The 14,102-nt window shown below is 38.6% G+C and overlaps 1 protein-coding gene and 1 long non-coding RNA gene across 2 annotated transcripts in view; one reads left to right on the forward strand and one right to left on the reverse strand.

The window, feature by feature from the left end:
• LOC309511577 overlaps positions 1–14,102 on the reverse strand; it is a 237,481-nt gene that overhangs the window by 171,645 nt on the left and 51,734 nt on the right. The gene's annotated exons all lie outside the window — the stretch shown is intronic.
• st3gal1l3 (ST3 beta-galactoside alpha-2,3-sialyltransferase 1, like 3) overlaps positions 1–14,102 on the forward strand; it is a 70,818-nt gene that overhangs the window by 21,282 nt on the left and 35,434 nt on the right. The window contains exon 4 of the mRNA XM_082186803.1: positions 13,475–13,654. Within this exon, the coding sequence (XP_082042929.1) occupies positions 13,475–13,654 (180 nt within the window). The remainder of the gene's footprint in view (positions 1–13,474; positions 13,655–14,102) is intronic.

A 14,102-nucleotide genomic window follows, 5' to 3' on the forward strand; every position in this document is an offset into this window, starting at 1 on the left:
ACATGGGGAGGGCAAATGTGATCTTGCTGCTGTCCATGAAAATGTGAAAAAGAAACAGGACAAAATTAAATTATACACTGATCACAAATGCAGTGCTCGTATTCCTCTCTTTGGTGTGGGAGGGAGAGTGAGAATAAGGCTTCCTCGTGCAACCCCAAAAGGTCATCCTAGATTTTCTGCTCCTGTAAGAGTAGAGAAGAGAGTGGGACCCAACACATTCCTGCTCAGTGATGGGAAAAAGTGGAATGCTGCTCACCTGGCATACTCGCCTGGATTGGCTGACTGTGCCAGTAACACATTACAGCAAACACACAAAACTACACACAGTTCTGTGAAAGTCTCGCGTATGAGACGGAAGCCTGTTTGGCACAAGGACTATGATATACACTAAACAGGACTGGTTTACACAACTGTAGCTCTCAATGAAAAAAAAAAAAAACTGTTCTGAATGAGTTAATCACTCCTTGGTTTACAAAAGTGTATGAAATATTTGAAATATGTTCAAATGTCAATTGACTTCTTTTGCTGACCATTCATGTATTGATGTCATGAGTTATTAGGTAACAGAGATGTCACTGTTTTACATACATTGAATATAATGTACGGACTGTTACTGAATAGTTGTCTAGGTTGTCACAGCTACTTTATTCAGAGTACATGTTTCCTTCTGGTTGAGTTAAGAAAAATGTTTTTACAAAGAGGGGAAATGTTGTGTCATGTATTGTAATTCCTAATGCTACCTCTAGAGATGCTGTGTTGTAAGAAGAAGAAGAACTGGGTGAAAGAAAGAGAAGAAGAAGAAGTGTGCTTAGTGTTAAACATGTGAAGTTATTGTTCGTAATAAAATACGAGGTCTTTGAAGATATACGGTGTCGTGCTTACTACTCACACAAGATCTAACAACGCCCTAAAAGTATGTACTCTTTTTGTGAAAAAAAAAGTAGATACTTTTGAGTAGTGATGGGAAACCGAGGCTTTCTGAAGCATTTGAGTCTTTCTGAAGCATTTGAGGCTTTCATCAAATTGTGCCGAAAAAAGGTTCATTAAGAGTTAAGAGTACAAGCTTTTGGACATACTATCACATTATACAATTGCGTCCTTAACGGTTGCTCTCTGTCGCATCCTGTCACAAGTGATGGGCAAATGAAGCTTTGGCGAAGCACTGAACCACTTAGAAGAATTGTTTTGAAAATGGGTTCATTACTCGAAGATTCAGTTACAGCAACCTCTCCTGGTGAAGTGCCAAGGCTGCATCTAAATTATCTCGGCTAGATAGTGGACAGGAGGCTTTAAAGGATTAGTTCACCTCAAAATTTAAATTTCCTGATAATTTACTCACCCCAATGCCTTCCAAGACGTTCATGTCTTTCTTTCTTCAGTAGAAAAGAAATTAAGTTTTTTGAGGAAAACATTTCAGATTTTTTCTCCACACAATGGACTTCAACGGTAACCAAATTGTTGAAGTCCAAATCAATGCAGTTTCAAAGGGCTTTGAAGTGCTTCAAAGGGCTCTGCACGATCCCAGCTGAGCAATAGGGTCTTATCTAGCGAAACAATCGGTCATTTTCAAAAAAAAAAAAAAAAAAAATAAAGTTTTTATATATATATATACTTTTTAACCACAAATGCCCATCTTGTACCATCTCTGAGATGCGCCATATTACGTCATCACGTTGGAAAGGTCACGTAATAAATTATAAATAAATTAAAACAAAGATGTCGGACGATTTTGAAGTTGAAGGAGAAAATGAGATGGAATTTTTTGTTCATTCATGGCACAATGTTTCTTCCTGGTTTCCACGTCAGCGCTGTTTGATCCGTTTATAACGGAGAAATTAGAATTTTTCTCACTAGATCTCGCAGCGATGTTATTACTTCTGTGGCGAATTCAAATGCTTTCTTTACTGGATATCTTATTAGCGCTGTGTAGTAACAGTGTCTGTCGCATGATCACGATCGGCTCGCGCTGCACTGGTCCAAACTGATAAACGGTCCTTCAACCACACAATAACGAGCAGTTTCGTTCCGCTTGCATTACGTTTGCCATTTGATGTTGGGCAATGTTGTGGTCGCGCCGGCGTCTCTTACATTATGAGCGCGCTTGCCACGCGCGACGCGCCTACATTTGAAATAACGAAATTTTGGTCGGCAGGAAAAATGATCCAACGAAATGTTCGGTTTGAAAATGCGTATCGAAAACCGAACCGAAAGCCTCGTACCGAACGATTCAATACGAATACGTGTATCGTTACACCCCTAATCTTTATCCGTCCACATTGTTATTGCAGATTAAATATGACACGGAAAACATTAAATAAGCATTTTTTTTATCAGGTTAAACTTTGATTAGTCACTCAAACCTTTATCTAAACCTCTCACCGTCGGTCGTGCATATCTGCCATGTTTTTTTGTTTTTTTTAACACTTTTTATTCTTGTTTGTAGTTCCTCCTCCAAAGCGCAATGGGTTGTGGGCAATATTAGCCTTTAGAGTGTGCGGATCCAGAGATGGTCTTATATTAGGGAGATGAGAGGGTCTGTATCTCTTACCATTGGAGAAAGCGTAACAGCTAACTTGGATCACATGAGGCACCTCAGCCGGCAATGACGTCAGTGCCTGCAGTTAAACATTTTATGACAGTCAGTTACAGCTTAAGTTAATCAGTTTCATGTGGATTATTAGTGTGTTTGTCTTGTGAATAAATGTTCTATATTTTGTGTTATTTCACTAGTAAAGGTACAGTAGGACTGCATTGTTTGTGGAATGTGCGTTATTGTGGAAATAAGCATGAATATGTCTATTAGCTGCTACTTAGCCTACTACTTGCAGGGCGCAAAAAAATATACATTTAAGATTACACTAAGAACTTAATTGTAATTCAATACATATTTAATTCATTAAATGATATGTTTTTTTTTTTACCATCATTCATTAAAAAGCGTATATCATCATCATTAGGCAGGGTACTCAGTAGTTAACACAACACTTCAATATTAAATACTATGGTAATGCCGTAAATGAATCCTGCCTGTTGTGACATTCCCTTCCCTGCCTTCTCTTATAAAATAACCTTTTCAACATAGTAAAATCTACATATCGTTCCCAACAAAAGAATTATTTAGCATAAAACATGTTGGAGATTAGCGAACATGCTGTCGATTACTTAAAGGGGTGGTATAATGCCCTTTTCACAAGATGTAAAATAAGTCTCTGATGTCCCCAGAGTGTGTATGTGAAGTTTTAGCTCAAAATACCCCACAGATATTTTTATATAGCATGTTAAAATTGTCACTTTTTTTTAGGGTGAGCAAAAACGCATTGTTTTGTGTCTGTTCCTTTAAATGCAAATGAGCTGCTGTTCCCGGCAATGAGGGCGGAGCTTCAAGAGCTTGTGTCCTTTTACCTCACACACACATGCACTGAAAATTTCAAAAACATTTAGCCTTTTATGTTCAAACCGGAGTCAGACAATGATGGAAGAGAGAGACTCAAGAAGTGACAACATGTAGAAGCAATAGGACATTTCTGAATGGTTAGTTGGTGAATTTATGTAGCTTATGTATGTTAGATGACCTTCTAGTCATTGATTAGCATATTCTGTCATGATAATCTATAAATCATGTTCCGGGGGGTGGGGTTTATGTAAATTTTAGGGTTTGTGATGTCACTAACCCGGGAGGAATGTCGTGTAGTCCTTACCAGCCGTTTGTTGTAGTCCTTAAAAAGCGATTTCTTTAAAAGAAAATATCTTCCTTTGCTTTTAACTTTGAGCATTGTAACTTTGCAGATGTTGTTTATGCTCAAACAGCAACATTACACACTAACTAAAGTTAGAAAAGTGAAATCATAATCAACCACCCCTTTAAATGATAAGGTGTTTCCTCACAAAAGCGGTTTATTCAGTGTAAGGCAAGGCAAGGCAAGGCAAGGCAAGTTTATTTATATAGCACATTTCATACACAATGGCAATTCAAAGTGCTTTACATAGAAGAAATTAAAATAATAAAAAGAAATAAGAATAATTAAAACAGTTTAGAAAAATTAAATTAAATACAGTACTTTTAAAAATAAAAAAAATAATATTATTATAGATCTTTCCTTCAAAGGATTCCCTTAAGACTTAAATATTTCCTTCTTTTAACCTTCAATCTTCTTACGACTTCCATCTATCAACTTTCCTTTAACTTTCTTTTCTCCCTCATTTACTCACACGTTCTTTTCACTTTCTTTAGCACTGCGTTCACATTCTTTCTCGACTTCCATCTATCAACTTTCCTTTAACTTTCTTTTCTCCCTCATTTACTCACACGTTCTTTTCACTTTCTTTAGCACTGCGTTCACATTCTTTCTCAGACGAAAACTTTAATATCGTCATTTAAACACTGTTCTACTTTCAAACCCACATTAATACACGTCACTTTCACATTATCACTTTCTTTTACCTTCTGAGTGGGCATTTACAGTTTCGGGCTAAATGCCCTGCTGACATAGGAGAAATTAAAATAATTAAAAGAAATAAGGATAATTAAAACAGTTTAGAAAAATAAAATAAAATACAGTACAGTACAAACAGTCGGACGAACAGCGGCACAGTGCTCATTCAGTAAATGCACAGCTAAACAGAAGTGTTTTGAGTCTGGATTTGAATGTGACCACTGTAGGAGCACATCTGATCTCTTCTGGAAGCTGGTTCCAGCTGCGGCTGGCATAATAGCTAAAAGCAGACTCACCATGTTTAGAGTGAACCCTTGGTATTTCTAGCTGATATGATCCTAATGATCTGAGTGATCTGTTGGGTTTATATTCAGTGAGCATATCTGCAATGTATTGAGGTCCTAGGCCATTGAATGATTTATATACCAGTAATAGTACTTTAAAATCAATCCTAAATTTAACTGGGAGCCAGTGTAAAGACCTGAGGACTGGTGTGATATGTTCATATTTTCTGGTTCTGCTCAGAATCCTAGCGGCAGCGTTCTGTATGAGCTGCAACTGTCTTATGGTCTTTTTGGGAAGGCCAGTGAGGAGTCCATTACAATAATCCCCCCTGCTGGTGATGAAAGCATGCACAAGTTTCTCTAAGTCTTGCCTGGAAACAAAGCATCTAATTCTTGCAATATTTTTCAGATGATAGTATGCTGATTTTGTTATTGCTTTGACATGACTACTGAAACTAAGGTCTGACTCTAGTGTCACACCAAGATTCCTGACTTGATGTTTAGTTGTTTGACCCCTAGAGTGAAGGTATGCGTTCACCTTGAGAACTTCATCTTTGTTTCCAAACGCAATAACTTCAGTTTTGTCTTTGTTTAATTGAAGAAAGTTTTGACACATCCAACTGTTGACTTCGTCAATGCATCGGCACAAGGAGTCAATGGGGCTGTAATCGTTAGGCGATAGGGCTAAGTACAGCTGTGTGTCGTCTGCATAGCTGTGGTAAGCAATTTGGTTATTTCTCATTATTTGGCTCATTGGGAGCATATACAGGTTGAACAGGAGTGGCGCAATAATTGAGCCTTGAGGGACTCCGCATGTCATGGATGTCCACTCAGACTTATGGTCTCCTATACTAACATAATAACCTCTCCCATCTAAGTATGACCTGAACCATTTTAGGACTATCCCAGAAAGCCCCACCCAGTTTTCCAGCCTGTCAAGAAGTATGTTATGATCGACAGTGTCAAATGCAGCACTGAGGTCGAGTAGTACCAGCACTGATAATTTTCCTGAATCAGTATTTAAGCGAATATCGTTTATTATCTTTATGAGCGCTGTCTCTGTGCTGTGATGCGGTCGGAAACCAGATTGAAAATTGTCAAAGTATCCATTTGAGCTTAAGAATTTGTTCAGCTGATTGAAGATAACTTTTTCAATGAGCTTGCCTATGAAAGGAAGATTTGAGATCGGTCTATAGTTGCTTAATATGGTCTTATCCAGATTGCTCTTTTTCAGGAGGGGCTTGACAACTGCAGTTTTCAGGGAGTTTGGAAAACTCCCAGAGAGAAGTGAGGCATTTACCACTTCTAGAAGATCTGCTTCTAAACTGTTTAGCACACTTTTGAAAAAAGATGTGGGAAGTGTGTCAAGAGCGCATGTTGATGTTTTAAGGTGCTGTACGGTTTCTTCCAAAATTTTGCCATCAATTTCTTTGAAGTCAGACATAGTAACTACTTTCTCGGGTGGTCTGATCTGTCTGACCTCAGTGCAACTCAAGGATGTGCTGATCACCTTTCTGATATTATTGATTTTCTCAGAGAAGAAAGAAGCAAACTCACTGCACTTGCTGTTTGAGAGCATTTCACTAGGAATCTGGCTTGGGGGGTTTGTCAGTCTCTCTACAGTAGCAAAAAGAGTGCGTGTGTTGTTTAAATTGCTGTTTATAATATTTGAGAAGAAAGTCTGTCTAGCTTTGCCTAGTTCCATATTGAAAGCATGCAGGCTGTCTTTGTAGATGTTATAATGGACTACAAGTTTTGTCTTCCGCCACATGCGCTCTGCTTTTCTGTATTGTCTTTTCATATGTTGCACTGCTGTTGAGTTTCTCCAAGGTGCTTTTTGTCTGCCACTCTTCTTCCTGACTTTAACAGGAGCAATATCATCAATTATATTTTTAACTTTTGAGTTAAAAGAATCAAGGAGAAAATCAACAGAGTCAGCAGATATGCTTGGTGTTAAAGATATAGCCTTCATAAATAGTACACTAGTGTTCTCATTTAAGCATCTCTTCTTGACAGACACAGATCTAGCTTCAATGGCAGGAGAGATCAATATATCAAAGAAAATACAGAAATGATCAGACAGTGCTACATCCTTAATAACAATCGATGAAATGTTTAGACCCTTACTGATAAGTAAATCTAGAGTGTGTCCATGATTGTGTGTGGGTCCATGTACATGCTGAGTCAGATCAAAAGTTTTTAAAACAGTTTTGATTTCTTTTGCCATATTGTTTTCTGCATTATCTATGTGAATGTTAAAATCTCCAGCAATGGCAAAACAGTCAAACTCTGAGGAAATTGTTGATAACAGTTCTGTAAAGTCCTCAGCAAAGGCTGGAGAATATTTTGGAGGCCTGTAAATAATGATAAGTAAAATGCGAGGAGCACCTTTTAACACAGTACCCAGATATTCGAAAGACGGGTAATTCCCAAATGATATTTGCTTACATTGATAGATATCTTTAAAAAGAGCAGCTAGACCCCCACCTCTCTTAACAGCTCTGCAGACACTCATAAAAGTAAAGTTAGGAGGGGCTGTTTCATTGAGGATTGTTGCACTGCAGCTGTCTTCTAGCCAGGTTTCATTTAGAAACATAAAGTCCAGGTTGTTTGTGGTTATTAAGTCGTTGACTAGAAGTGATTTATTTTTAAGTGAGCGAATGTTTAAAAGTGCTAACTTAACAGTCTTACTTTTTGTCCCCACAGCAATCTTAGTTTGACATGTAATAGGCACCAGATTAGTTGGGTTTGCTGTACGGCTATTGAAGGCCTTAGACTTTCTATCTTGTAATAGAACAGCAATAGAGAAAGATACAGGCACACTGGGTTCCCGCTTGTTCTGTAAACATTTGAGAAGGTTACTGTTATCATAACAGGAACCCAAAATACATCACTGAGAGCTGGTATCAGTTGTTTTTGGTTCACCTCGAGCAGATGGAGGAGGGTGTGGGCCCTGGCGTTTTGGCCGAAGAGGCCGAAGAGCTCTCACAGGAGGAGGGGGCGGGCGAGCTCGGCGCGCAGGCTTTGGTGTTTGAGGTGCCTGACGTTTTTTGGTTGGTATCTGGGGGCTTGCAGCAAAAGAGTGGGATAGTCTGGTTCCAGCATGCACAAGTTCTTCCATTTTCTGTGAGAAGCACAAAAGTGGAGTTGCTGGCGAGAGTGAGAAAGTATCTGGTGAAAGGGGCTGTTGCTCAGGTGTTATCGGAGGCTGGGATATGCTGTCCTGGCTTCCCTGGCTGTTTTCCAGGTAGTCGTCCTTGGGTGCTGAATCTTGGAGCAGTTCTGATATGACTGTCTGTGGTGAGCTCTGTGGGCAGGGCTCAGCTGAGATGGTGTCCATGAGCAGAGGTTGTTGTGGCTCAGTGGTGTTATCATTGTCCTTGTGTGATATGTCAACCGCATGTCCATTTTGCTGCTGAAGTGAAGTCCCGTGTTCATTCATACTGTTTCCAGGTGTGTGTGTGTCGTTCAGATTGACACACACTGCAGAAGGATGATTGAGGGAGAAGTCAATATTGTCCTTTAACACTCTTGAACCAAGTTTGTTTGGGTGATGGCCATCCCGATGAAATAATTGTCTCTGACTCCAGAAAAGATTGAAGTTGTCAATGAAGTTTACTCCTTTTATATTGCAGGTTTTTTGCAGCCATGTATTAATCCCAAGCAGCCGTGAAAACCTGTTTGTTCCTCTTGCTGGGAGTGGTCCACTGATGAATGTTTGAACTTTCAGTCTTTTAAGTGTTTCAAAAAGTTCATTGAAATCCTTCTTAAGGAGTTCTGACTGCTCTTTATGAATATCATTCTTCCCCACATGAATTATGAGTCGATTTGCAGTCTTATGTTTCATCAGAATGTTTTGAAGTTCCCTGTTTATATCAGAAGTTGTAGCTTGTGGAAGGCAGCATGTAGTTGTATCCCTGCTGCTAATGTTTCTGATTATGGAGTCCCCCACTATCAGAGTCCTTGGCTCGGCTGTGCTCTGAGCAAGTGTAGTGAAGCCTCCTCTCCATTGACATCCATTCATAAAATTACGCTTTTTTGGCAAAAGGTTGCAGGCTTGTCATCTAATGGTTTTGACGGATTCACACTTCAAAAATCCACCGGAAATAGTAGACCATCCGGGGACTTCTGGCAAACTCTTTTCAACATACTATGCTTTGGGACACACTTATTTCAATCTCACATACTGTTTAGGGTGGATAGTATGGACATTGAGACATAGTGTAACATACACATTGTCTTGTAGGGATGGACAAATGAAGCCTCATGAAGCACTGAGGCTTTCCCCTGATTGTTCCGGGAATAGAGTCAAAGCTTTGAGAGTGTCGAAAACAGTGCCATCTGGTGTTTAGTTTTTCCTGAAATAATTTGTATATTTATATCAATTGTATGACTGGGTATTTAAAAATGTATTTGAATAAGTCTGAATGAAAACTTACTCGTAAACTAAGATCTGGGGGTTCGAACATTCCGACACCCAAAATAAATTGTGCATGTGATTGGACCGAAAAGGAGAATTCATCTGTCATTGGTCATGTGATTTCTACGTTAACAACACAAGCCTTGAATCGCGGCTTCATCTAGCACACCCATTTATGCTTCACACGAGCTCCGACGCCTCGGTTCAAATGCCACCTCACTATTGTCTAGTCTTGTCTTCGGGGCTGTTACATGACACCGTTTTCAACTAAAAACTTAAAACTTTTTATGTTTTTTGACCATTAATTTACAAGACAACGGCGTTTTGGGTGCTTGAAAACACAAACTTTTGAAAACGGTCTCCATGTAAACAGCAAAAACAAGAAGCTCTGAAGACGATGACGTCATGCATATTACGTGTCCAGTCTATAGTGTTTCATCGCCATCTAACGACCTGACAGCAGAATACAGTTTTTTTTCTTTCGTTTTTGTGGATCCGTGTGAATGTGGATCGTTGATACAATGGTGTCGTCTGTACGCGGAAAACTCAAAGGAAAAACTTCTCAGTTTTAAGCATATCGTTGTCGTGTAAACGTACCCTTAGATTCGGACTGTATCCATTTGGATTATCTCTTACCTGAAGTATACCTACCTTTTTGTTCCTCTGCTCGTTCCTGGTCCCACTCTCCAGTTCCTTGTTCTCCTGCATTCTCTGTGTGATCATCATTCTGCAAAGATAAAAAGTAAAGTTAATTCATAACCCAGCAGTGACTGTCTAAAGTGTGTGTATGTGGCTACCCACCATTCCTCCTTTCACCATATTCATCACTATAGATGATTCAGCTGCGGGCGCCATCTTCTGGCGAGACCCGGGAATTCATTAGGCACAACCCTCACACTGCAGAACATAGTCAAAGGATCATTTAAGAAATTAATTGATATAAAATGCTACTAGAATTGCCTGTGATAGACTGTTGCAGTGTCTTTTGTAACTGGTAGTGAGCTGTTACTCCGTGTTAAATCCTGTAGTAGGACAGTCATTAACAAAAAGCCACATTTGTGTGGCGGTGTCTGGGTTTTACACTGGATAAATTAATAAAGCAGTAGGGACACGTAACCTGGCAAGTATCTTCTTCATTCATCAACTTGCAACACAAACCACCTTGCTAAAACATATGTGGGAGATGCAGAATGGATAAAAAGAACTAAAAAAATAAAAGAGGACTTGAATAAGCCCATTAAAGGAACACGCCGACTTTTGGGGACTTTAGCGTATTCACCGTATCCCGCAGAGTTAGATAAATCCATACATACCCTTTTCATCTCCGTGCGTGCTGTAACTCTGTCTGACGCACCCACCGCTAGCCTAGCTTAGCACAAAGACTGGAGGTAAACGGCTCCAGCTAGCATACTGCTCCCAATAAGTGACAAAATAACGCTAACATTTTCCTATTTACATGTTGTGATTTGTATAGTCACAGCATGTACAAATAACAAGGTCACATGAGACACAGCCATCTTCTAACCGTATACATACTGGGCACTATATTCTCAGAAGGCGAAGCACTGCTACTTCTGCGGAGTGATTTACTCCAACTCTGAGCGAACTTTCTGCTCCTCACCACAGGGCTTCTCAGGTGCTGCGAGCAAATCACTCCGCCCAAGTAGCAGTGCTTCGCCTTCTGAGAATATAGTTCCCAGAATATATACGGTTAGAAGATGGCTGTGTCTCATGTGACCTTGTTATTTGTACACGCTGTGACTATACAAAAGGATGAAAAGGGTAAGTATGGACTTACCTAACTCTGGGGGATAAGGTGGATAAGCTAATGTCCCAAAAAGTCGGCGTGTTCCTTTAATGGCATGTTTGAGTCATGCTCTTAACAAACTATGTTTTATTTCCTCTTTCCATATTGTGAATAATAAATGTTGTATCATTTTAATTTGCTTGTTTCACAATGGAGCCTAACTTATTGTAATAATTATTTAACGTAGCCTACTTTTACACTCATAATTATTCCATGGCATCCTTACTGCTTTTTTTTTTTTTACGCTATACGCTATAACGCTGTGTGCAGAGTGATGTTAACATTTAAGCTAGCTAGTGAGAGAAAATGGCACTATCAAAGATGTAACAAATTAGCCCAAAGGGGAAATATTAATAATAACTCATAATTATCAGTTATGATTAGTTATTAATATTTGGGTCAGTTAAATGTATTAACTTGAGGTAGCTAAATTAATATTACAATCAATTAATCAGTTCCAACGAACTCTTTTGATTATTAATTTATTCTAAGAAAAGCATATCTTTCATGGCCACCAAAAAATAATTATTTCTTAGCATGTAATGCGATTAGAGCATGTAACAAGATCAAGATCATAAAAGGGACTTTGTTGCAAGCAGAGAATCAGAACCAAATACATGTTGTGCACAAGTTTTATTAACTAAATCACAAACATAACTAAACTAAACAAACATACATACATACATACATGCATACATGCATAGGTAAAATGATGAATGATATGGAACCGGAAGCAGGAAATGGAACTATGAAAAATATCTATTTAACTATGAAAAGAACCATCAGCTTATCATTTTCAGAGCACCTCATTAAATTGATACTTGCATGGTCTGTGCAGGGGACAATTCTTGAAGTGGTTGAACATTGAGTTCGTTGATGGGTCCGTGAGTGTCAAATGTCACTGTATAAGTTGCAATCGTTTTCTTCTCTGCTGGGTGGAGAAGATATGATGAACTTGCATGGTGGTTTCGACGCTGTTGTGGTTGAAAGAGTCCTCTCTCTCCTGAGGGAGCACATGGCTGTTGTGAGTCGAAGCCTGCTGCCCTGGGCCTGCTGAGGCCACGCTGGACAGCACGGCATCCTGAAGTGCCGAGAAGGCCAAGAGTTGATCGTTGCCCATTCAGTGATGGTAAGGTTGCAGTTTTCTGGATTGAAGAAAAGGCAGTCTTACTCCCTTTGGGAGCATGAAGGCATAGCAGGCGGTGCTTCACTATCAACGTGAAGAAGCAGCAGTTGAGGCCAGAAGAGAAGAGCTAAGAGAGGGAAGGGCTAGCGAAGAGGCCTTTTAAAGCTTGACAAAGGTCACACCTTGCAGGGCTGGCTCAACCAATAAGAAAGGGAAAATTTCTGAGCGGGAGTTTCTTCTGTGGGGAGGATTTATGAGTCTTTGTTCTAAGCGTGCTCATTTGCAATGGCACGCTGGATTGGTGTCTGATGACGAAACTAAGAAAGATTCTTGTAATACTAATATGTTGCATAGCTAATGGCATATCATGTACACAATCATTTCGATCTTCAAAGTACCAATTTATAGAGACCAAACATGGTATACGTGAAGTTACGTTGACTGTTGGTTCTATAATAAAATACATAGTTTTAAAGAGATAATAGTATCAACAGATAATAGTATTTAAAAAAAACACAACACAAGACAGTAAATCATTCACAAAATGTTCTGGAATGCACGTTAATTTCATGTTAATCAGTTCATCGATAAATGAATGCAGGAGAGTCTGTTCTAATATCTGTAGGTTTGTAGCAGGGGCCTTGTTCACATTGCTTAGAGTCATAAAACCAACTTAACTGATCGTGGTCATGGTGCTAAGACCGAGTGAAGTTTAAAGATTTTTTGGTACATATACCAAATAATTGTGTCTGATTTGTCTCAGTCGTTACAAAGAGTCTAAGACTATTAAAATTAAAAGCTCTCAATTAATTTCAAAATACAACTTTGCTGCAAAATCGAACTTATTGTGTACATACATGTATTTTACATTGTACTTATACTTGAAAATACCAGCATGTAATTACAGCTGTAATTAATTTATGTAATTACATTTGTAATTACACTGTTGACCCTTCCCTTACACCTCAACCCACCCTTAAACCTAAGTACATTGTACTTATTTGTTGATGTAAGTACATAGTACTTAAAGCCACTTAATATAAAGTGGGACCAAGTTTTTTTTTTTAAGGTTTATTTTTATATTCTTCAACAACACCAGTATTGAATAACTACTGTAATGTCAACCCACAGATTATCAAAAAAAGTAAGGTAATAAATCTGATGATTCAATCTTATCTGAAGTTGTTGTATTGTTCTTGTAGATTTGTTGTTGTTTGTTGTTGTTGTGTGTTCAACTGTCCTAAGAATGTAAACAATACAGCAAGATTTATCAAGATTTCAATTCTTTGGCCCACAAAAAAATACAAATATGTTTTATGCAAGTCATTGAATAAAAATAAAAATGAGTGTTAAATATACTCTATCAAAAAAAACTCTACCGAAATGATATTTGCTTTTTTTCAGGATTAACAAAGGCCCAACAGAGGGTTTTGAGAGGGATGTGGGGTTTAAGACCACTCACCGTATTATCTACCCCGAGAGTGCTGTAGACATGGACAACTCCACCCATCTGGTGCTGATTCCGTTCAAGACTCTGGATCTGCAGTGGCTCATTAGTGTCTTTACTACCAAACACATTGATCGGTAAGACCAGTTTAACAAATGAACACGCATGACAATGCCATTGTGATTTCAGTTGTGTAAAACAAACTCACCGGCCACTTTATTAGGTACACCTATTTAACTTCTCATTAATGCAAATATCTAATCAACCAATCACATGGCAGCAACTCAATGCATTTAGGCATGTAAACATGGTAAAGACAATCTGCTGAGGTTCAAACTGAGCATCAGAGTGGCAAAGAAATGTGATATAAGTGAAGAATAAGAAGAAGTAGAAGAATAAGTTTTATTTGTATAGCACCTTTCCAGAAGCCCAAGGTCGCTTAACAAAGGTGAAGAACATTTACAACAAACAATACAAATAAATAAATAAACACAAAAGCATCAAATACAATTAATTGAAAACACATTTCAAACAAATACATTTTAAGTTGAGACTAAAAGGCAGATAGAGAAGAGATATTGCAAA

Source organism: Leuciscus leuciscus, assembly GCF_965113295.1.
Source record: "Leuciscus leuciscus genome assembly, chromosome: 12".
NCBI lineage: Eukaryota > Metazoa > Chordata > Actinopteri > Cypriniformes > Leuciscidae > Leuciscus > Leuciscus leuciscus.